This window comes from Cyanistes caeruleus, chromosome 22 (genome assembly GCF_971803275.1).
Source record: "Cyanistes caeruleus chromosome 22, bCyaCae1.hap1.1, whole genome shotgun sequence".
In the NCBI taxonomy this organism is placed as follows: Eukaryota; Metazoa; Chordata; class Aves; order Passeriformes; family Paridae; genus Cyanistes; species Cyanistes caeruleus.
In genome coordinates, this window is record NC_141722.1 from 1,589,915 (window position 1) to 1,614,635 (window position 24,721).

A 24,721-nucleotide genomic window follows, 5' to 3' on the forward strand; every position below is an offset into this window, starting at 1 on the left:
AGACAAAATATCTCCAAATGAAAAGGACCTGAAGTGCCTTTCCAAGGCCTGGGTGGCTCTGAAGCGATGCTGCCTGGGCATTGCTCCTCCTTAGTGTCTGCAGGGTGGCAGAGAACAGTCAGGAATTGTCTGGGGAGGACAAGTGAGGAGCATCATGTGCTCCTTCCACATGGCTGCCCCACGGGAATCTGCTGGTGAGTTTTGTAGGCAGAGCTCTCCTGGCAGAGCTCTGGGGCACAAGGTCAGTGCTGGCTGGGGCTGGGCACTTGGCACAGCACAGTCCTGTCCTCAGGACCAAGCCACCAGGCAGCTCCATGTGCCCTTGGCACACAGTGACAGCTGCTCCTGGCCACGGCGTGGGACAGGCTCACCAGGGGAGGCTCCCACACCACACTGGGACTGGGCACAGCTCCTGGTTTCCCTCTGCAAACACTTCCTGTGGTTGAGTCAGCTCCAGTGATTTTTGATGCCCTTTCAAAGCTGAGCTCACCACCTGACCAGGAGCAAGTGATTTTTGGATGCAAAGGCATTCCAAGTATCCCTCTGGACACACAGGCTGGGTTTAGGGCAGAGGGGCTGAGCCATCCAGGTCCCACCTGCACACCCTGTGCCCACAGCCCCTCGCTCCACACCCCCCTGTGCCCTGCAGGAGATGCTGGGGCTGTCACAGGGGATGCCTGGAGCTCAGGACAGGACGGGGACACCCAGCACACACCTCCTGTTCCCATCACTACAGGCATGCCCAGAGCTCCAAACCCAGGGCTGGGCTGGATGCAAGCACAAACACAACCCTGCACTGGAGATTTTGGATGAACAGGGGCTGCAGGGACAATTCCTCCACTGAAAGGCCCTGCTGCTGGAGCACCAAGCCCTGGGACAGGAGCTCAGGAGAGAAGAATTCTCGCTTGTAGGGATTGCTCTGATGCCACTCGCAAGGGCTTTGTTGTTGGATCTGGTCTGGCAGTAGAAAATGCTAGAAGTATTTAATAAATGGCCTCATATTTCACAAGCAGTCTGGGGAGATGATGTCTGGCCACAGAGGTCTAGACAGCTTGGGATTTTCATCCACAGCAGACACGCTTCCTCTTGGATTCAGCCCCTGGAAAATTCAGCCAGGCAGCTCCCAGTGAACGTGCCTTCAACACTCCTCGCTGCCAAAAACGAGAGGAGGAGCCCAGGAATGACATGGCAAAGGCAGACAAGGGCTTGTGAACACCAGTCCTGAGGCCACCACCAGGAAAATGCCACACATGGAACGCTTCAAAGGATGTGAGGTCGTGTTGGGCAGGGAGAACAACCCAGCTCTCACCTGCACCTCCCTGCGCTGGGCTGGTGGCGTTCACACATCCCAAAGACCTGCTCAGTAACTAAAGAATTTATTTCAGCTGTTTAGAAACTCACTGATCATTCAGCTTCAAGCACAGCATTTTGCCTCTGGAGAGGTGGGATTGGAGTCTTTGCTGTCCCAGGCTCTCTTTGAGGTGAGGGGCTGAGCCTGAAGCTGCATCACCCAACGAAGGGACAGGGTCCCACCTGCACTGGCACCTGCAGGGACCCATCCCCACCTGGAGAAAACACAACCCCCACTCCAAATCGCTGTGCCACGAGCTCCTCTCAGAGAACTGGGCTTGCCCTGCCTTTCCCACGCACCAATCCAACACCTTCCTCAGCAGCCAGACATTTCCAAAGGGCTCTGAAGCCAGCTGTGGAGTCATCATTCCCTCACAAAAACCATCCGCCCTCCCACCTTTCCCTCCCAAACCCCTGTGGTGCTGCTCACCCCCGAGCTGAGCTGGTGGCCAACACCTGGAACCCCAACAGCCACAAACATCTGTCGTGCCACGACCAATTGGAAAGAACAAATAAGCAAACGGGAGGAAATGTGCATATAAAAAACCTTTTTCTCCTGGCATATGGTCAATAAGCTGCAATTTTTCCTTCCACAGGGAAGGGATTTAAGTTCTTGGATGATATGATGCTTGGAAATGTCATTTCTTTTTCATTATAAAAAAAAAAAAACCAAACCAAACCCCCAACCAACCGAAAATTTCCAACCCCCGAACTCACAAACTGGTGTTAACAAAACAATGCAAAAGGACAAATCTCCCAACAATGACAACCGAAAAATAAAGGTACACGTCAGCATTTGTAATCAAAAACTACTACATACTGTACTTGGGAAGTCTTCTGGGAAAAGATCATTGGCATCTAGAAAGGATATCACTAAAAAGTCTTGAGCAATGATATGTATGAGACACGATGCCATTGGAGGGCGGATGGACGGACCCTTAGGAAACTGTCACTCACAAAACTGTTCCATGACAAGAGAAAATAAGAGATGTAAAAAGGATTGCTTTTCCCCATCCCCACCCCCCAAGGCGTTTACAGATTCCTTCTCGTTTGTCGGAAACAGCCTCCTCTAGTCTTAGTTTATTCGTTGTGTTTTTGTTTTGTTTTGTTTTTTTTAAAAAAAAAAAGTCTTCAGCTTTTGAAGAAGTCCATCAGTTTCTGAGATGCACTTGGTTCCACAGCACCAAAGAGCTTCAGCTCTCCCCGTTTGATCTGCTGACAGGGGCTCTGGGGAATGGCCTGGCTCACGCTGTTCCCAGAGCCCACGGGAGGAAGAGATCTGCTTCTCGTGGCCTTTTCCTTGCTTTCCTCTTCCTGGAGAAGTCCCACTGCTCCAGAGGTGCCTGGGTCCAGCTGCAGCAGCCTTGTGCAAGAGGAAACGTGAAGCTGCTCTTTTCTCTTCCTTTGGAGACTCCCATTGGTCTTGGAGCCCTTTTCAAGAATGCAATTGCTTTATTATTATTTAAAAATATTTCGTAGTTTGTTAATTTTTTTTTTTTTCAAAATAGTTGTCCTTTTTTTTTTTTGTTTTGTTTTGTTCCCTTTTTCCATTGCTTAAATTCTAGAAGCTCTTGGCGACTTCTCATTGTTGAGGACAGGGTGTTCCCTCCTGCTCCTCAGAGCAGCTGCCTGTCTCTGCTCCATGCAGAACACTCAGGAACTGGAGCTTGGACATACAGGGGCAAAGGGGAGCAGGGCCTCGAGGAGGAGGAGGAGGAGGAGAGGGAGGACAGGCAGCTATCAAACCTCCACAGACTGGATTTGGTTCATCTGTGCTCTCATCACCTGGATACTGTTGAGGATTTTCTTCTGGTGTCCTGCTAAAGTGACCCCAACTCGCAGAATGTCCCTTGGGGAGGAAAGGAAACAAACACAAATATCAGGAGATATTTTCTCACAACAGAACAAGATCATTACTTAAAATTATCTTTAAGGTCCCTTTCAGCCCAAGCCATTCTGTGATTCTATGACTCCATGAGAATGGTGTGTAGGGAGCTGAAATATCCATACATTTCATCCATGAATGCAACAAACCTGTGGAGGCTCTGGAGCCAAAGGCAGTGATAGTGTGGAAGGAGCCCTCTAAGGTGTGAATTTAAAGCATCAAAAGAAGGTTTTCCCCACATAAAAAAGCTTTTCCCACAGTTCTTTGCACCCCATGTTACTGTACCCCAGTTCTGGGTACCCAGTGCCCTATGGGCTGCCCCTCCCCTTTTGTCCTTATTTGTCCTTTCTCTAGAAAGTTCTCCCTTCCCTGCTTCCCCATTGGCCCCAGTTTGCTGCAATGCCCCGCCCCTGTGATCCCATTGGCTCTCCCTCTCCCTGGCCCCGCCTATGCACCACTTTCCCCTGTTCCTATTGGACCCTGACCCTCGGCTCCACCCCCCAAGCCCATCCCTGGCCCCTCCATCGCTCCCTGGCTTTGTTCCTGGAGCCCTTCAGTGAGTGGCTGAAAATAAACAATAAATAATAAGTGTCAATAAACCCCACTGGAACTGCATCCAGAGACCTGTCCTGGCTCTGGGCTGTCACTCAGCAATCTGTGGTGTGAGTGTGAGTGTGAGTGTGTGATTGTGTGTGTGGATGTGAGTGTGAGTGTGAGTGTGTGATTGTGTGTGTGGATGTGAGTGTGTGATTGTGTGTGTGGATGTGAGTGTGAGTGTGATTGTGATTGTGTGAGTGTGAGTGTGATTGTGTGATTGTGTGTGTGGATGTGAGTGTGAGTGTGTGATTGTGTGTGTGGATGTGTGAGTGTGAGTGTGAGTGTGTGATTGTGTGTGTGGATGTGAGTGTGATTGTGATTGATTGTGTGTGTGGATGTGAGTGTGAGTGTGAGTGTGATTGTGTGATTGTGTGTGTGGATGTGAGTGTGAGTGTGAGTGTGATTGTGTGATTGTGTGTGTGGATGTGATTGTGAGTGTGAGTGTGTGATTGTGTGGATGTGAGTGTGAGTGTGATTGTGTGATTGTGTGTGTGGATGTGAGTGTGAGTGTGTGATTGTGTGATTGTGTGTGTGGATGTGAGTGTGAGTGTGATTGTGTGATTGTGTGTGTGGATGTGATTGTGAGTGTGAGTGTGATTGTGTGATTGTGTGTGTGGATGTGAGTGTGGCCTGCCCAGACATTTCCTCTCTGGAGGCGCTTTTGGGAATGCAGCATCACCTGAGCATCTCCACCCCATGCTACAACCCTGTGAAACCTCTGCTCTTTCACTTTTTCTTGCTTATTGTCCAATCTTTGCATTTCTACCCACCTGCAGCACTCTCAGAGTCCTGAACCTCGACAGAGAGTGCGAAACCAAACGCCACAGGCTCTGCTCTGTGCTTGTCAATTTTGTCTTAATTTTTTTACCCTTGTAACTGTTTTGCATTTTGGATTTTCTTTCATTTTGTGACACACTAACCCTTGTTTTCTTCCCCTGGAGACACAGGACTGTCCTGCCCCTCCTCAGTGAAGATCTGACCCCCACATGCAGATGATGCTGTTCTTGATGCTTTTCTTTTGAGCTGATAAGACCACAAAGTGATCAATTTTTGCACTCATCCTTTTGTTAAATCAAGGCAATCTCCTTTTTTGGACAGCTTCTATTTTTTATAGTTTCAGACATCTGAGAGAAATAAAAGTCATGCCAAGAGCATGAGTGTGGCTTTAAATTGGTCCTATCCATGTCTCCAGCTGAGTTTGCTCTCATCTCCCCCACGGTGAGTAAACTTCAGTCATGAAATCTTCAGATCTTCTTCTTCCCATCAGGGGAGGGGAGGCCAAACCTGACTTGAAGGGATTTCAGGTGCCTTTTGTCCTTGAGTGCTAGGAACAGAGATTTAAGAGGAAGAGTGGCAAAACCTTTGCCATGTTCAGAATGGAGGTTATTGGGCAAAGAAGGGTAAAGAGGAGCTCCAAAGGGTGGAAAAAATTCTTCACTCGTGTCTGTAAACCAGAGTAAGACTGTTTACTCTGTGATTCCAAACTTTCTGCCTTGGATATTAAATATCTGATTGGATATTGGGCAGGAATTCTGTGCTCAGAGGGTGGTGAGGCCTTGGCCCAGGCAGCCCAGAGAAGCTGTGGCCGCTGGAAGGTGTCTTAAAACCTTCAAGATGAGCTTTAAGGTCCCTTCCAACTCAAATGGTTCTGTGATTCTTGGAAGAGAATTTGGTGTCCCAGGTGTTGCAGCCTGCAGTGAGAACCCTTTCCAGCAGGTCAGTGTTGAGCCTGTGTGGATTTGGTGAACTGAATCACTTTCCAGGAAACATTCACACTTTGCTGGCTCTCCACATCTGGATGAACCAGCAGCTCCACTGACATTCCTGTCAACTTCTGCAAAGGCCAGTGAACATCAGGGGGTGGTGTCAAGTCCTGTTACACCACAATTTTCCAAGCAAAAAGGGACTGTCCTTTCTGTTGTACATCCAGCCAAGCAGGTGAGGAGTGTGGAATGGAAGTTTGCCAAAACTGGTGGGACATGAGCTGAGGATGCCCTTGGAATTTTGGTGAAGGCTCTTGGAGAGGACAGGAAGGGACTGGGAGAAGTGGATTTAAGGGACCCTAAGGATGTCTGTGAAAGAACAGCCAGCATTAGCTGGACTGTCTGCATCCTGTTTGCTGTCAGATATTGCAAACAGCTGATCCCAGGCAGGGGTGGGTTGTGGTCTGATACCTCTCTTTGGTCAAAGTTCTTCCCTACCCTTCAGATTTTGTGGACTTTTCTCTTTTTGTGTTAAATAAACACAGCCAATACTGTGCCAAAATCATCCCCAGAGCCTTGGGATTGCACCACAGATGTTCTAAAGCAGTCAGAACTGTCATGGAACTTCCCAGCAGTAAATAAGAACAAAAAACCAGAGCAGGCTGTTTGAGTGACTGCTTCAGTGAATGGATTCTGACTCACTGGTAGATTTAAGATCTGGATTTAAGCACCAAATCCAAAAACCTCCCTGGCCACCAGCAACCCTTACAGACAGCTCTAATGCTTGGCCCTTTCTGAGGTTTCTACAGATACCTGCAGCTAGCCACAAATCTTTCAGCAGAGGCATCAAGGTCCCAGCCAGCCCCAAGGGATTTCAAAACCCACCAAAAGTGGGATTTCAGCTGCCTGATTTCCCTGAAGAACTTGCTAAAAATTCATCACTGCAGAATGATTTTTGAAGATCCAGGACATTTTTAGTGGATGCAGAACTTGAAACCACCCCCCAGAAGGGGATCTTATCGAGGTGTGTGTGGCAGAGGCTGGAGCCAGGCTCTGCTCGATGTGGCAGAGCAATAGGATGAGAGGCAGTGGGAAGAAATTGATGTCCAGAAAGATCAACCTGAACATGAGGAAGAACCTCTTTACTGTGTGGGTGGAACAGGCCTCGCTGGGAGGGTGTGGAATCTCTTTCCACTGACATAATCCTGAGTGAGGAGCTCTAGAAGACCCTGCTGGAGCAGGAAGGTTGGACTGGATGACCTCCAGTGGTCCCTTTCAACTGCAACCACTCGGTGATTCTGCTTTTTTTAGGCAGAACTTTGCACCACGATGTCTCCATCGATACCTCAGACATCCAAGAGGACTGCAGTGTTCAGAAATGCTCTGGAGAATTGTCTGATGCCAGCTTGAAATCTCAGCTTGTTCCACGTTGGGGTTTGGACACCCTTGGTGGGGGTGTTCACTTTCACAGAGTGGAAGCAGGGAGAGGAACTCTGCAGGTGTGGAGTGACAGACACATGGTCTGGAGACTGAACAGATTAAAAGCGGCTCCACAAAGCAACAATTCTATAAAAGTAAAACTACATCATATAAAAATAAAGTCTAATTCAATACCAATTGTTGCAAAGCTGCTGGGACTTTCCCTTGTGCTTTGGGACTCAAAGCCTGGGCACTTACTCTACAGTCATCTGAGATACTACATCAAAGGTGGTGAAACCAGCACTGGCAAAGCTCTCCTTGTACTGGCTCATCTTGATGGCATCCAGCCACTCATCCACAGTGTTGAAGCTGGTGTAATCCGGGATTGTGCGGTCAAGGAGGGGGAGGTTCATCCTGAAACACAGAAATGGGCAGTGACAGACCGAGAGCTGCGAGCACGGCCGCTCCTGCAGCCTCCAGCAGCTGGAGGCACTGGATCAGCATCATTCACAGCACAGGCACTGCCCTGGGTTGTGGAATTCCACCCAGAAATCACTGTTCTGACAAGGGAAGGACTGTGCAGAGCATCAGGGAAACCTTTCTGGATCAGTTCATGCAGGAGCCATCAGAGATGATGGGATGCAGCTTTAAATCCTGGCTGTGCACGGGGACAAAGCTCATTCTCGTACAGAAGCAGTGCAGGTGCTCCCAGCCAGCCCAGGGATTCCCACACTGCTTCATGGGGGTTTATCTGCTTCCAGAGCAGTGGGACTGGAACAGCAGAGCCAACCCCACTGCCCCAGCACCCCCATGTGCACAAACCAAAGTGCAGAGTGCACTGTCCAAGAGCAGCCTGTGCTGCCCAAGAAGAGGGACCCTGACATCTGTATCCCTGCTCTGTGTCTGCCTCATCCCTGCAAGTGCCCAAGGCCAGCTTGGATGGGGCTTGGAGCAACCTGGGATAGTGGAAAGTGTCCCTGCCCATGGCAGGGGGTGGAATGAGATGAGCTTTAAGGTCTCTTCCACCCTGAATTGTGATTCTATGATATTTTAATGCTCTCCCTATAATCCAACACAGACCAAGCTCTGAAGTAGCTCCTGAGAGGTGCAGGGATGGTGCCAGCAGGACCCAGAGGACACCAGACCTGTTCAGAGGAGCCAAAGGACAAGAGGAGGACAGAGACATACCCAGAGGAGAGAGGTGCCATGGCTTTCAGGCTGTTTGGATTTCGGATCATTTTATCCAAGGTGTTGACAATTTGCCCAAATTTGGGCCTGTGGTTTCGATCCTTCTGCCAACAGTCAAGCATCAGCTGGTGAAGGGCATTTGGGCAGTCCATGGGTGGTGGCAGCCGATAGTCCTGCTCGATGGCATTTATCACCTGCAGGATAGAGGCATCAATTCAGCTGTGATAAAACCTATTTAATTCATAATGTGCTTTTTCTTGGATCCTGAGGGTGACTGACATGGCTGATCCTGCAGCCTGCACTCACTGCTGCCTTTCCATGTCATCCCCACCTCACACTGTAACTCCCAGCCATGGGAGTTTGTGTCCAGCCATGTCTTGCACAATTCCAAGGACAGAGATCTTCCTGGTGGGATTCCCAAGGGCTGTGCCCCCATCCTGGGGAACTCTAGACATTCTCGTGGTGGTAGACGTAGTGTTGAGTAGGGAGACTACACAGAGAAAATTAAGGACACTGGGAATGGGAATGGGAGAGAAGCAGGAAAATGCTGGTGGCTGATCCATGCCAAACAATCCAGAGTGTGAGGTGGGGCCCCTGGCAGGGTTTGAGATGGTCTGTGGCTCCAGGCAGGGAATGGACTGGAGGGAGGTGCTGCAGGCACTGTTGTGTGTGAGACACGGGGCTGGCACTGCTGCTGCCAAAATTTGCCAGAGGGAAGAGTCCTCCCCCTGCTCTGCTGCCCTGGCTGGACACGGTGGTGGCCCCAAGAGGCCTGTGAAGGTCTGAGCAGAGGTAACTCCTCTACAAATCACTGACAGGAGGGTGGAGCTGGGGAGGGTTGGTCTCTTCTCCCAGGTAACAAGTGGCAGGACTAGAGTAAATGGCCTCAAGTTGCACCAGGGAAAAGTTTAGATTGGATGGTAGGAAAAAAAATATTCATGGAAAGGAATGAGAATTGAGAAGCATTGAAACAGGCTGTGGAGGGAAGTGGTGGAGTCACCATCCCTGAAGGGCTTCAAAAACTGTGTGGATGTGGCACTTGGGGACGTGTTTGGGGTGAACATGGCAGTGCTGTGTTGATGGTTGGACTCAACGATCTCAGAGCCTTTTCCAGCCTCAAGGATTCCATGGCTACTGATGTGCTTTGTGCAGCTCAGGGCTCCTCCCAAGGGCTGCTGAGCCCCATCCCAGCTCCCTGGGTGTCAGGAGCGCCCAGAACAGGGCAGGGGAGGTGCAGGGTGGGGACCAGCACCACGCAAACACCGAGCACTCATCCCTGCTGCCAGCGAGACATCCCAGATGCGGCTCCAGCTCTCTCGGTGTCCTCTGCCAGCAGCTGCCCCAGGCGCTCACACCCCAGGGTCAGGAGGGTAATCTGCCCTCAATACCCGCCACGCTCCTCCACAGCAGGACCAGCTGTGCTTAAGTGCTGACAGCTTCTGGGGCACCGAGGGGGAGCAGGAGCTGGGGACAGGCACAGCTCTGGGAAGAGCTCCACGAGAAGGACAAAGGATGGGGAAGGTACAGGAACACCTGGTGCAGGATGTGATTGAAAATGAGGTGGTAATGATGGCTTAGCAGGAAAGGAATTGTCCCCGTAAGTCCCATCCCTCTGCCTCCAACATGGAAACATTTTCCTGATGTGGCAGAAGCTGGGCAAGGCTGTGAACAGCCAAAGGTTCTAAAACGTCATCCACCTGCTCCAGGCTTAGGAATTCATGTTAATAAATTTCCCACCATTAGGGAGGAAATAGTCCCACCCTGGAGAATCCTGATGGAGATCTACTGAGATGGAAAAGGTCAGATCTGCCTCTGACAGGAAGAGGGAGCTTGGCTCTCTCCCTGTAAGGCAAGGCCTTAGGGGAGCCCACAGGATGGTGGGGATGGAAGTGCATGATCTTTAAAGGTCTCTTCCAATCCAAGCCATTGTGTGGCTTTGTAACAGACTTTCCTGGAGTGTCTGTGATCCCAGCAGATGAAGCCCTGCTCCAGAGGCACTCAGCTCAGGGACATCTCCTTTTCCACCCACCTGCTTCTTCCCTTTCTTAGCATCTGCCAACACCCCTGGGGTGCTCCCCTGAACCCTGTGCAGTGGGTGCTGTGCAATTCCCAATCTCTGCCACGGCAGCACCAGAATAAATCCCCGAATTATTCCCATTATTGCTTCCAAAGGTGTTGACCTCGAACATGTCTGCTACAACAGAGAAAGCTCTGGACATGCCACAGGCTGGGACAGGCTGTGGCCTTGCAGTGCTCCTGATTCCAATGTTTCCTGCCCCTGGTTTCCCAAGAACTCACATCCTGGTTGGTCATGTCCCAGTAGGGCCGCTCTCCGTAGGACATCACCTCCCACATGACTATTCCATAGCTCCACACGTCGCTGGCCGAGGTGAACTTTCGGTACTGAATGGCCTCAGGTGCCGTCCATCGGATTGGGATCTTCCCCCCCTGTGGGATAAAAACAGGGGATGGGAACAGAGACAGCAGGAGCAACTGGAAAATAGCAGTGTCCACAATAACTGTCTGTGGCATTCTGGTAAAATCCCAGAAGGAAGGGAGCACAGGACTGTCTGTCCCTCAGGGTGGATGTGGATTGTCCAGCCATGCTGGAAGCCTTCAGTGATGATGATTCTCCCCATTTGGTGTCCCACCCACCTCCTGAGGAAGGAGCTTCTCCTGTTGTTCACCTTGAACCTCCCCAGCCATGTTTTTGTCTATGACCTCTTACTGTATTACCTGGTGCCACTGCAAAGAGTTTGGCTCTGATCTCTTCGTTACTGCCCTGAAGGTCACTTAGAGGTGTCCCCTCAGTCCCTTCTTCATCACCTCCACCAAGGGCAGCTCCTGCCCCCTGCCTCCTGCTCCACTGATCCTCAGCATGGCAAACTGCCCATGGAGCTAAGAGGGTCTTTGGTAGAAACTGAATGGCCAGGAATGTCAAAAACCCACACTGATCTCAGTCCATCCTTCTGCTGTCACCTGGCTGCCTCCAGAGCAGAATAATGGGAATTAGAACACCTTTCTTTCAGCTTCTTACAGCTTCCACTCTTTGAAGTCAGCAATACACCGTTTCTAGGCTGGGTGCTGTCTGTGGATATGCAGCTGGTCTGATCCTTCAGGGTGGGATGGGGGGTCACTGGTGGGAAATGGGATGGAATTGATGGGCACTGGGGTTTCTGTCACCCAGCTCTGGAGAAATCAGGACTCTGCACTCCCAATGAGGAGTTAAGCACAGGAGTGGCACACACAGATGGGGACACAGGGATTGAAAGCTCTGCTTAAGCCCTTCCTGCCTCCTGATTTTCTACCACGGGCTCTGGACTTGAGCCATTCACTCAAGGGACCTTCTGAAGGGAAAATCTTCCCCTGTGCTGTGTCTGTGTTTTGTGGCTGTGAGAAGATTAAAAACCATTCTATTTTGTCAATGAACAACTGCCATGTCTTATTAAGGGTCTCCCAGGACTTCACAGTACTCAGCCCCAGTCCATGCCAGATAATGAAAAAAGATAATGTTCCTTAATCTTCTCACAGCCACAAACCTCAGACAAAATATTATGATTTCCACAAGAGGGAAAGAGGTAGCAACCCATACCAAACAGGATGTCCTCTCCATCAGGAAGACTCTTGACAGAACTCCTGGCAAATTGATTTTAAAAATGGCTAAAAAGTTCTAAAGTAGAAATTAGACTTTTGGAGGATTTTTGTGGGAACTCACTTCAGTGAGACCTCCCATCTCTGTGGGGTCTGACCTGGAGCTTCACCACTCTGAAGACCTTCCTGAGGTCCAGCATGAACCTCCCAGGCCACAGCCTGTGGCTGCTGCCCACCCATGGGCACAAGGTCACTGGGAGAATGATGATAAAAACAATTTTGCAGAGGAAGATACTTCTGATACAGTAGGTGCACATAATCTGTCGTTATGGATAATAAATGTCCTGCTACACTGCCCACAGTTCAAGAATAAATTAGGGGTGACAAATTTATTATTGGAGAGAAAAGCTACAGGCACAAAAGCAGGGATGGAGAACAGCAGTAAACACCATGTATTCAGTTAACGAAGGGAAAGTTAATTGGCTGTAAGGAACATGTTGTGAAAAATAAATGTTATTAGAGTTTGTAAAAACCATTGATGGCTGTGTAAGATGGACGAGTTGAAGGATGAGAATAAACCCACACATTTTTAGGTGTTTCTTAGGTATTCAACTACTGATAAAATTTACTAAGAGCTACGGCAGGCATCTCATCACTGCCAGCTTCAAAAGACCCAGGAGAGGTGATTTCCTACAGGTCATGCTCCAGCTCTATCAACACTGATTTCCAAGAATTCCAGCTGTGGGCATTGATCCTGATGCACTGTGCAGAGCATTTCTGTGTGGTATTTATGAGATCTCCTTGTTGAGCTCTCACTGAGAAAAATCAAATAATCCTCTGGTCCTGGGGCACCTTTTGCAGCCTGACACCAGCCAGGAGTTTGTGGTGGCACTTGTGTTCCTGGGAAGTTGCTACAAGAACGTGAAGTCATTTTTAGGAGTGCTTTTCTGTTTAATTTGGATACTCTCTGGAAGATCAGTATCTAGTATCTGGCACCCACCCACACTTCCTATGCTTCAGTCTGTCCTTCCTGGGGCTGAGCAAGGGAGATGACATGAGGAAGGACAGCAGGGCAGCAGGACTGGACAGTGATGGTAAAAAACCCTTTCTGCCCTGGCAACAAATCTGCCAGGGCAGCTTCTCATCTTAAAGGTGAATCACACGAGGGTGGGTGTCACCCTGAAAACTCAGCTTCTGAGCTTGCTGACATGGTTTTCTAAGGACTTTCCCAGGACAGTAACTGTAAACATAGAGATGTGTACATTCTTTCTGTTACACGTCTTGTGATGGGCATCTCTCATGGCCAGTGCAGTGGGAAAGTGTTATCCTGACCATCCAATCCCTGGCTGTGGTCAGAAACCTCTAAATCCTGGGAGGAAAAATAAACTCTCTCTTCTTTTCACCACACCTCGACCTGTGTGCGTGTGATCTATTCATCTTCAGTGGTAACAGGAGGGTGCAGAGCATGATCCCAACCAAGGGCTTTTCATGGACATGTATGTGTTTGCAAATGTGTTTGGAGGAAGGCTCAACTATCCACAGGAGTGACAGGACCTTGTGAAGGGAAAACCTTCATTCCATTGGTCTTTCTCATCCTTTCCACTGCTGACACCCTGAAAAACCGCTCCGTGCTGCCACGGGGGGACATCCCCCCTTTCCTTTCCCACTCAATTCCTTCACCCTGGCTGGAAGAGCAGCATTACCAGAGCGCTGGTGTAGGTGGGGTCGGAGGTGTCGTCCTCCAGGAAGCGGGAGAGGCCGAAGTCGGACACCTTGCACACCAGGTTGCTGTTGACCAGGATGTTGCGGGCGGCCAGGTCCCGGTGCACGTAGTTCATGTCCGCCAGGTACTTCATGCCCGCGGCGATGCCCCGCAGCATCCCCACCAGCTGGATCACCGTGAACTGCCCGTCGTTTTGCTGAGGGACACGGGGACAGAGGTGACAGGAGCGGATTTGCAGCCCCTCGTGGCCAGGCAGAAGCCAGGAGCCTCTTTCCACACCCATGGCAGGATATGCCATGAGTACATCCCCTCCCAGAGCAGATCTCTGATCGCCTCACACATCCTAAGGGCAACACTACAGCAGCTGCTGTCACCCCAAAACACACCCACCCTGCACAGGAGAGCTCAGAAGGGACAATCTCTTCCTGTTCACCAGCTTACTTCCCTTCACCACAGTCAATCAGCCACTTCAAACCCAGAACTAGAAACATTTAGACAGAGCAGCAGGTGGAGTCCTGCTGGGTTAAAGCTGGGTTAGACTGTCCCTCCATGGGTGCCCATGGGTCAGTCTGGATGTGCACCTGTGGGCAGGCAGGCACAGCCTCTCACTAGGATGAGTGGACAGACACGTAAGAAATGACAGCCCTGGTGCTGTCACCCCCAGCTCTGTTCCCAAAACAGAGCTCTGCACCATGCAGTGATCCCAAAACACACCTCTGCACCATGCAGTGATCCCAAAACACACCTCTGCACCGTGCAGTGATCCCAAAACACACCTCTGCACTGTGCAGTGATCCCAAAACACACCTCTGCACCATGCAGTGATCCCAAAACACACCTCTGCACCATGCAGTGATCCCAAAACACACCTCTGCACTATGCAGTGATCCCAAAACACACCTCTGCACTGTACAGTGATCCCAAAACACACCTCTGCACCATGCAGCAGCTGCCCCAGTGACAGGAGACACCAGAACCTTCCCCCCAGACCCCCTCTGTGCTAGCACAGCCCCTAGAGCTGCACCCTCCCAGATCTCATACCCGCAGGAAGGAGTCCAGTGAGCCGTTCTCCATGAACTCAGTGATGATCATGACTGGAGAGCTTTTGGTGACCACCCCCTCCAGGTGGATGACGTTGGGGTGGTCAAACTGCCCCATGATGCTGGCCTCACTCAGGAAGTCCCGCCTCTGCTTCTCTGTGTAGCCAGATTTGAGGGTCTTGATGGCCACAAAGATCTCTCTTTTGCCTGGAAGCTTGAGATGCCCGCTGCACACCTCGCCAAACTCCCCTGTGAACACAAGGTAGGGCCTGTGAGCCTCCCCCACCTCTGCTGTGCCCCTGAGGGACCCCTGGCTGAGCAGACCCCTGGGAGCTGAGCACCCACCCCCTGATCCGTGTTCCCTCCCTCTCCACCCCTCCAGCTGCTCTCATCCATGAGGAGCACTGCATCTGGAATTATATGCACATGGGAACTGATGGTCTTGCTTCTCCCCTGCTGGACTCCCCTGCTCCTTCTAGTCCAGCCCGTGGCTAATTAAGATCTCAGTGGCATCAGGCTGAATCCTCCCAAATTTTGGCACCATGAAGGAGGCTGTGCTGCTGAGCCATTCCCAGGTAACCTACCTGCCCCAATCACCTGCTCGATTTTGACACAAGAGATATCGATTTCTTTTGCAAATTCCCTGACAGCCTCATTGGGATCTTCATAGGTGAAAGGATCGATATAAATCTTCATCCCTGGAGTCACTGCATAAAGGTGAGGGAGAGAGTCAGACAGATGGATGCAACTGGAATGGTTGGCATCAAGGAAAAGAGAAAAATGTTTGAGTGTCGGGCTTTTTACCTCAGCAAGTTGCATAATCAAGGCACGAAGCAGACAGAGAGAAACAGTCTGAGAAAGCACATGCAGAGCCATGTTTCACAGGATTGTTAAAGCTGATTTTAATGAACACTGGCCCACAAGTCATTGTTGGACTACAAACTGCAGACAGACTCCTCCGTGGGGGGATCTGTGACCCTTCCAGGAGCTGTGCAAGCAGGAGGGACAGTCCAGCCTGCCCTGTTCTCCTGACTGGCAGCCCTGCCCAAGGCTGGGCTCCCTCTTGGGAGCCCCAGGAGAAGTGGTGGGACACACTAGGAAAATCACAGGACAGGTTCCTCTTGCAGGGGACACAGTGACACGTCACGGGAAAGGCAGTGGCCAATGGACCTGGTGAGGCTGGACTGCCTCTGCCACATCCCAGCACTGTGGGACAGCTCTTACCTGTGCCTGTCCCCTTTCCATCCTCATTTTCTGGCCCCTGGCTCATTCCAAAATGGGCTATTTGGAGAGCAGAGCTCACAGCTCCCTAAATAAGGAGCCCCACACAGCAGCAGACTGTGACTGCCAGCTCCAGGGTGCTGCTTGTATTCAGGGGGTTCTGCAGTGCTCACAGACTCCCTGGGCCTTGGCAATCTGTCTGCACAGCAATCACTGCTGGGGACTCAGCCCTGGCCAGGTGAGCTGGGTGAGGAAGGGATAAAAGGCACCCAGGCTGTACCAGCTCTGCTGCTCCCTGTTCTGAGTGGTGCAGGCACAGTGACTAAACCCATCCCAGCCTGGAGCTGTCATGGCCCACACCAGGCCCTGGGAGAACGTGTGAATGTGTGTTTGCAGCCCAGACTGACACACAACTGAGAGCTGCATTTACATAATGTCTCCTGAAAAGTGTCATTTTTCCTGGTAAGGGACAGCGAGGCAGCCAGCTCAGGCTGCTGGGGCACGGGGCTGCAGCTCTGCCTTTTGGGACATGTTTCTCAGGTAAAAGCAAGAGCAACAGTGAGTCCTGAGTGGAAACACTGCTGGTGTTTTCCATGCTCTGAGCAAGGCCTGGATTTGTACAGGAACAAGGCATTAAAAGGGCAGAAATCCTGAAGCTGCAAGTGGAACATGAGGAAAATCACAACTGAGATTGGAATAAAGCAAGTTTAGAGCAACAGGTCTCTTGTGAAGAGGGAGAAAGGAATTTCAGGAACATGAAGGCAGGGGTTAATCACATGGAATGGTTTGGGTTGAAATGAATCTTAAATGACCTCATCTCATTCCACCCCCTGCCACGGGCAGGGACACCTGCCACTATCCCAGGCTGCTCCAAGCCTCATCCAAGCTGGCCTTGGGACACTTCCAGGGATGGGGGAAGAAGGATGCACTGGGGTGAGGCAGGGTGTGCAGTGAGGCTGAGCAGGAATGCTGGGTGGCAGGGAGTGCCCTTGCACAGGGATGTTGGAAGAGGGAGGCTACAAGAGAGGGCATGTTAGGTATTGAGTTATATACCTATATATAGATATATCTCATATCTTGGAATCTGGGAGCACTGGGATGGGCTCTAGCAAAGGTCTGTGGGGTCCTGCAGGGGGACAGCACTCTGCAGGACAGGACAGGTCAGGGAGGGGGTTTCACTGCTGCCCAGGAGATGGGCAAAGCTCAGGAGCTGGAGGAGCAAGACGCAGTGTGATGGCAGAGGCTGCAGCGCAGAAGACAGCGATGCTTCAGGGGGTGCTGGTTGCTGCAGAGGCCTGGAGGATGTGCTCAGGCACCTGCCAGCGTGCAGGGCTGAGAGCAGGGCAGGGATCTGGGGACACAGAGCTGCCCTGCCCACACACACATGCACACCCTGCCCCGAGCCCTCCCCACAATCCCTGAGTGAACAGGAGCACGAACCGAGCAGCGAGCGGCCCCCCAGGGCCGGGGGGGGCCCCCGGTACGTACTGTGGCCGCTGGTGTAGTGCTGCAGCTTGTCCGTGTACTCCGAGTCAGCCCTCTCAAATCCCCGTCTTCTGGAAGGGAAGGGAGACCTGAGCACAGCATGGGCCCCTCGGGGCTGGGGCTGCGCTCTGGGGGCACCTCTGCGCCCTCCCCGTGCCCTCCCCAGCCCCAGGGCTGTCTCAGCCTGCCCTACCTGTTACACACAATGCCGATGACCACCACGGCGATGAGGAACACCAGCCCAGCCGCCGAGGAGCCGATGATGAGCGGCAGCTTCTCCTGCACGCTGGTCTGGTACTCGGCTGGCACACGGGGGAAAGGGAACAGGTTAATGATGAGCCATCTCTCACGAGGTCACTGGAGTCAGAGGATGGCCCTGAGCAGGGGCTGTGTTTAGTTCCTGGCATGGCTTTGGTCTGGGACAGTCAGGACTCCCCTCTGGTTGGGGGATGCATCCCAGAAGGAAGGTTGGATGGAGCTGTTCCTTTTGGGAGGAAAGGTTCAGTCCTGTGGATGCATGCTGTGCCTTGTCCTTGGCCCCAGGGCCAGAAAACTGGCTCGGCCTGTTTTATTTAGCAGCACAAATTTAGAAAATTAAGACATGGCTCTGCATTTGTCATCAGCAGCTGTGCAGGTAGAAAACATAAATTTTTCTTCCTTTACATCCAGCTGAGCAGACACATCCCCACAACAGAAAAGCTGGGCAGAAACTGGGGCCTTCCCTGCGTGGAACAAACATCCAGGCCTCTCCAGGTGTTGAATGTGATTTGTCAACACACCCTTGAAGGGACTGACAGCAAGGGGACCAGCTGCATGTCTATCTCCACATGTCTCTACCCCCTGAGTCACCTTTAGAGAGGCAGCTGCAGACTCACCTTCGGTCATGGTTTGGAAATACATCTTCCCACTGTAGCGGCCGTAGCCGGCCACGGTGCGCGCCCGCACCTGGAACACGTAGATGGTGCCAGCCTTGAGGTTCTGCACTGCTGCGGTGTTGGTGGGGCTCTTCACTGTGGTCGAGTTCAACTCGCTCAGATCCTGCCCAGAAAACACAAACCCATCATCAGAAACACCGGTCCTGCATCAGGCGTTGTGCTTCTGGAAGGAGGAAGGGCAGGAGAGCGGGGTGGAGAGAGCACCAAGGTCAGAACAAACAGGTCTTTCCTCCTGGCAGGGAGACACAGACTCAGGGAAGTGAGTATGGATATCCCTGGGCTATTCAGCACCTCTCAGGAAAGGCTCTAAAGAAGGCAGTAGCTACAAAACTCATGTTGCTTCTCTAATCCTTGAGGTCCAGGGAGATGGGAACTTCTCTCTCCTGTGCCTTTTTCTTAGCACTTTCCTCCTCTTCCACCCCCTCCTGCTGTGCCTTATCCAGCCTCAGCACAGTCCATTTGCCCTTCCCCAACTCCCATCTCCCTTCACCAGGAGGTAAAGCCCACCTGAACACTGGAACTCATGAGAAGTTCTGCTCCCACCCCACTGCCCAGATCCTGCTTCTCCAGGGACCACAGCCAAATTTCCAAGGCTGGGGACCCCAGGAGCGTATTTCGAAGTGATAATGAGACTATTTCCAAACTTTTGTTCTGCCCCTTGTCTGCAGTTTTGTAGCTGAGGACTGGAGCAGTCACACACTGGTGCAGGTGGCTTTGCAGCACTGGTGCTGCTTTGTCTGATCAGGCCTCAGCACTCCCTTGGACGTCTCCCAGGCAGGCAAGGAGAGAAATAGGTCAGGAAACGTTTACAGCTTTAGAGCTCAAGGGCTTGGATGAATCCTCCCAGGCCCTTGGAGGGCATTAACAACACAGTTGTTTTAAAATCATTTGTCCAAGTCTTTTGGAGAAGCTCATCCCTGCTCCTAGAGGACTTCAAATGGAATGTAATGGCCAAGCCTAGAAGGTGGTTGATAGCCTGGGAAATTGATGTCTGCCTGGCTGAGGAAGGTGTGCTTGTGCTGTGCTCTCCTTTAAACCCAGACCACAAGGAAAAGCCATTTACACCTCCCCACCCTCCCTTATCAAAGCTGTTCTTTCTCCTTGGCATCACCTCTCCATAACCTGTGTATTTACCTCAAACACTTCTCCCCTTTCACCTCTCTGGGCCTCTCCAGCTGGCCAAGGGCATCTCAGGTGGTTTCAAGCCCAAGTCCAAGCAGAAGTTTATGGTGTTTGGGGTTTTGTTTTTCCTGCTGATTTTGTTTTGAGTTTGGAAGCCCTAATTCAAAATAACACACTGGTTTGATTTTGTGTTCTCATCTGGTTCTCCTTCCCACGAGTCAAACTGAAACTGAAACCAAAGTCTGATCAACAAAGTCTCTTGAAACATGGGTAGGCTGTGAGACACCCAAAGGATTTACAAAAATTGCTTCTAAGAAGTCACATTAAAAATAATAATAATAAAAAAAAGAAGTAAAAAAGCAAAGGAAAAAAAATGTCAAGTGAGTGAATTTGGCAGATTTCCTGCAAGCCTGCACAGTGGCATCTGCCACAGCCCTGGGGGCAAACACAGCAGGACACAGCCACGCCAGGGCTGGGTGCCAAACCATCACACAGCTGCATTTTTGGATGCCCACGTGTGACAGCAGGGTCCTGCCAGCCACGCTGGGGCTGCATCTGTGAATCCACAGCACCTGGATTCTCACAGGGATCCACCACTTGTGGGGACATTTGTGCCCCCAGCCAGGAATCCCATCAAGTGGGACATGGAGAAATGGCCTCAAGTTGTGCCAAGGGAAGTGCAAGCTCGATATGAGGAAACATTTCTTCATTAAAAGGGTTTTCAGGTATTGGCACACGCTGTCCAGAGCAGTGGTGGAGTTCCCATCCCTGGAAGTGCTCAAAAAATGAGATTCTGCACTTGGCAGTGTGGCTTGGTGGGCATTGGGTTGGGTGGAGGTTGGACTGACTGATCTTGGAGGGCTTTTCCAACTTTAATTATCCTCTGAGTGTTTGAATGCCTCTCCCAAGCCAACTGAGTCCTGGACAGTGCCCAGCGTGGCCCTGGGCAGGGTCTGGGACTGCAGGTGGGCTATCCCAGGGCTCCCTGGCAGGATTTCCTCTCCATCTCCCTGAACTCCCAGTTTTCTTGGGACAGAGCCCCCTCCAAGGATTTGGGCAGCACTGGGTGAAGGGGCAGCCCCTGCTCAGGACAGATGGGAAACACCAGGCAGCAGCTTTGGCTCCAGGCTCGTGGATTCTGGTGTCCAACACTGCAGGACAGAGTCCAACAAGTCAGAGAACCACAGAACCTCAGGATGGTTTGGGTTGGAAGGTACCTTGAAGACCATCTTGTTCCATCCCCTGGCATGGGCAGGGATGTCCCCTGAGTCAGCCTGGGAGCAGCAGCTCCAACACCCTTGGTCCAAGCCCTGGGATCACCTTGTCCTGGGGTGCTGGGCTCTGGCCAGAAGCTCCTGAGCACCAGGATCTCTAATTCCACCTCCACTTCCACCTCCACAGGTTGTCTCCCCCACCCTTCATCCCCCAGCCAGCCCACGCCCCTTGTCCAGCACTGGCTGGAGACATCAAAGGGCTCCTTTGCCTCCTCAAATCCTGCACTGGTGACCAAATTGGGCTGAATGTCTTCAAACATTCCAAAACGGGTGACTTTGAGCATCATCAAACCCAATCATTTTGCATAATGAGGAGGGCTAATTACTCTTTGCAGTCCTTGACACTGCAATGGGTCTCCAGTTCCCACACTCTGGGATGAGTTTGGCAACTTGGGATAAAAACTACTACGCCCTTTCTAAATGAAGACAAGACAGACTTTTTTAATAAGACAAACGTTGGCAGGTGCCTCTTGGAAGTGAAAAAAAAAACACATTAAGGTGAGGGCTGCAGAGGGCAGCCACGTCAGGCAGTGTTTGTGCAACAATCTGCGTGGATTTGCTCCAACTCCACGTGAAAGAAACTCATAATGTTGCCTTTGTACAGGCATTTTTAATGGCATCTAAGAATAGCAGTGTTATAAATAATCTGTGGAAGGGAAACAAAAACACACCTTTGTTTCAGGTATTGTGAACAGCTCTTTTCTGCCAACGCTAAAATAAATTCTTCTATTTTCTTATTTAATTTATGTCTTTATATAGAAGAGAATCTAATAAAAATGAAGAGCCAAGGTGTTTTCTATACACGTTGTGTATGCTGCTATTCTTCATTTGAGCTGTTTTAATGAAAATAAAATATAATTTTCTACTGAGGGGGGGAAAAAATTTTCCACCAGAAACAACTTAACCAGCTCCAGAGATCTTTGCTGAGCATTCAGGAGCACATGGGACAGTTTGTAATGAAATATTTGGAAGGAAATCACCTCTGCACAGACTGGCAGCGGAGTGAGAACACACCTGGGATGTGTCACAGACCACATCCAACTGCTGGATTGATGGGAAGCAGGGGAAGAGCTCTGCAGAGCCAAAGCCCTGCATTTTGGGATTGTTCCCAGGGATCCAGTAAATGGCTTTTGATTGCAAAACTCAGCATTGCAATGGCTGGACTCACCTGGGACTCAGCTGTGCCCAACAGCCAGAGCAGGATCCAGTGTCTCTATGCACAGACAGGGCTGGGGAGATAGAACTGGGCCTTCTTCAAACCAAGAACCAGCAAAAAAAAAAAAGTTTCATGGGGTTCAAACAACTCTGCCCCTCTGTCCTGCCCTGGTGAGATGTCCCCAGCCTGGGGTCCCAGCACAGAAAGGAGCTGGAGCTGCTGGAATAAGTCCAGAGGAGGCCACAGAGCTGCTCCAGGGCTGGAACTCCCCTGCTCTGCAGCCAGATTGGGAGAGCTGGGGGTGCTCACCGGGAGAAGGCTCCAGGGAGAGCTCAGAGCCCCTTCCAGGGCCTGAAGGGGCTCCAGGAGAGCTGGAGAGGGACTGGGGACAAGGGATAAAGTGGCAGGACACAGGGAATGGCTTCCCACTGCCCAAGGGCAGGAAGAGATGGGATATTGGGAAGAAATCCTTCCCTGTGAGGCTGGTGAGGCCCTGGCACAGGGTGCCAAATGAAGCTGTGGCTGCCTCTGGATCCCTGGAAGTGCCCAAGGTCAGGTTGGACAGGGCTTGTGGCAAGCTGGGATAGTGGGACTGAATGAGCTTTAAGGTGCCTTCCAACCTAAACCATTCTGGGATTCATTCCATGGTTCTCTGAAATACCAGGATGGGGAGAACCTCGGCCCAGCTCTGCCCTCTGTGCCAGGCTTAGTGCCCCATGAACAGCAGTGCCTGAGAGTGGGGCCACTTGTCCCCATCATCAGGGACAAGCTGTGCCCTAACTCTGATAATGGGACAGGCAGATGTGGGTGCCTGCAAAGACTGGCCACCAACAGCAGCACCATTTTTTAGACAAAAATTCCTTTTATTTACAGCCTCCCTCAGAAAACAGAGGAGAAGGAGGAAAGAAAGAAGGTGAAAGACTAAGATAAAGTAAGAGGAGGAGAATGTACTCCCTGAGATCTTCTTCCTCTACATTGAGGGTCCCCAGGGAAAGGACCCCTCTTGCTTCCCAGATCTGTCTTGTTATCTACTCATCCATCTTGCCACGTATTCTGGGATCATTTCCAAGGGTCAAAATAAATGGCTGTGATTTATGCAATATAGGTCAGGACCTATTTAACAGCTTACAAAGAAGCCCCCCCCTCCTCCCCATTCTCCCTCTGGCTCTTGGTGATGAGAAAATAGGTCACAGGCAGGCAGTGGGGGGGATTAATCATTTCTTCCGGCAACTGCTGGGAAAAATATTTTCAGTTCCATTTAATCATAAAGCTTTTTAATTAGTTAGTTTGCAATTTATAATGTATAGTTTATAAGCTCTTGTGCAAGGGGGCAGATTCCTGGAAGGAGAAGTCTCCTGCTCCCCATCTCCTCTGGGCTGTACAGATGAAGTTCAGCCTGACACCAACCTTCACGTGGTCCTGAGGTCTCTGAGGAGGCACTGGTGGGATGGACACCCTGGCACAGTCCAGACTGAAAACCCTCTGCTTGCCTGGACAGGGAGGTTATGGAAGGAGCAGCTTTGAGATGCCAAACTCACCTTTGGTGCAAATGCACCCATGGACAGAACTCCAGAAGATCTCAAATGCTGGACACCCACTGAGTGTGCTCCAGCCTGGGACTGCATGTTCCCTGTCATTCCCACTTCCTACTGATGCCCCAGGACACAAAAAGGGAAAAAACAGACCCTGGACCTTGGCTACCCTGCTCTCCTTGCAATGAGTCCACTTGCCACCAGCTCTGTGGAGGTGACCAGCAGATTTTCTACACTTGGGCCACTGAAACCATCACTGGACCCCAAGGACTGACAGCCACTGTCACCGACGTGTCACCCACATGCAGCAGAAGTCTCCTGCTGACCAACCACTGTATGCCCTTCAGCGAAGCTCTGCAGCCCCTCCTCTCCCCAAAAGCTGTGGGTGACCCCTGCCAAGGTCCCTCAGTACCTTCTCGTAATACTGCAGCTCATAGTCCAGGATGACTCCATTGGGCTGGTCGGGCTGGGACCAGGAGAGGGTGATGCTGTCCACGGTGCGGCTCACCTGGTGCATGATGGACACAGCAGAAGGGGCTGGAAGAGAGAGACAGGAGAGGGGGACAGTCAGACACGAGAGGGGGACAGTCAGACACCTGCACAGGCAGAACCCTCTCCCTGGCAGGAGGTGGGCAGGTGGGTTATTGCTGTTTGGAGCTCTGGAATTCACTTCTTGCACTGGGAGAGGTGTCCAGGGATCAGGAGATCCTGGATTTTGCTGTTTGTAGAGAGCAGTGAGGGGAGGAAACAAATGGTAGTTAGAAAACATGTAGGACAGTGTTCTGAAAACTCAGCTTTTGAGCTTGCTAACATAGTTTTCTAAAGACTTTCCCAGGACAGCAACTGTAAACATAGATATGTGTACATTCTTTCTGTTACACGTCTTGTGATGGGCATCTCTCATGGCCAGTGCAGTGGGAAAGTGTTATCCTGACCATCCAATCCCTGGCTGTGGTCAGAAACCTATAAATCCTGGGAGGAAAAATAAACTCTCTCTTCTTTTCACCACACCTCGACCTGTGTGCGTGTGATCTATTCATCTTCAGTGGCAACAGGAGAGTGTCTCAAGTAGGGAAATGGCAGAAGGAGCCCACGGTTGGAGCAGGCACAGCACTGTGCCCCACCAGCCCCACACAATGCACTCCTCCCTGCCCGCCCTGGGGAAATCGGTGTTTTTCTCTTTCCCGTTTGCACAGAGCAGCTTCCCAAGGCTGAGGCAGGCTGGGGCCGCAAGCTGCACATGCCAATCACGGGAGGTGCATCCAGCAGCCTGAGCAGGCAGCACAAAGCTGACCTGACACGCTGACAATGGAGAGAGAACCGGCCGCCCCCGGCCCGGCGCACAGCACGGCCCCGCCGCCGCTCCGGGCCCCGGCCTCACGGGCCCCGCCGCTGCTCCGGGCCCTGGCCACACGGGCCCCGCCGGCCTCACGGGCCCCGCCGGCCTCACGGGCCCCGCCGGCCTCACGGGCCCCGCCGGCCTCACGGGCCCCGCCGGCC

The 24,721-nt window shown here is 51.5% G+C and overlaps 1 protein-coding gene across 11 annotated transcripts in view; it reads right to left on the reverse strand.

Annotated features, from left to right (window-relative positions):
- Window positions 1-1,883: 1,883 nt before the first annotated feature.
- EPHB2 (EPH receptor B2) overlaps window positions 1,884-24,721 on the reverse strand; it is a 119,384-nt gene continuing 96,546 nt past the window's right edge. The window contains exons 6-17 of one of the 11 annotated variants that reach the window (XM_086860684.1): window positions 23,634-23,758; window positions 18,078-18,240; window positions 17,396-17,504; window positions 17,206-17,270; window positions 15,081-15,203; window positions 14,498-14,745; window positions 13,437-13,652; window positions 10,441-10,590; window positions 8,143-8,336; window positions 7,213-7,368; window positions 3,136-3,199; window positions 1,884-2,781 (exon numbers count right to left, since the gene is read on the reverse strand). In XM_086860684.1, the coding sequence (XP_086716810.1) occupies window positions 2,482-2,781; window positions 3,136-3,199; window positions 7,213-7,368; window positions 8,143-8,336; window positions 10,441-10,590; window positions 13,437-13,652; window positions 14,498-14,745; window positions 15,081-15,203; window positions 17,206-17,270; window positions 17,396-17,504; window positions 18,078-18,240; window positions 23,634-23,758 (1,913 nt within the window). In that variant the 3' untranslated portion in view covers window positions 1,884-2,481. The other 10 variants (XM_086860683.1, XM_086860682.1, XM_086860681.1 and 7 more) reach the window with 10 other exon arrangements.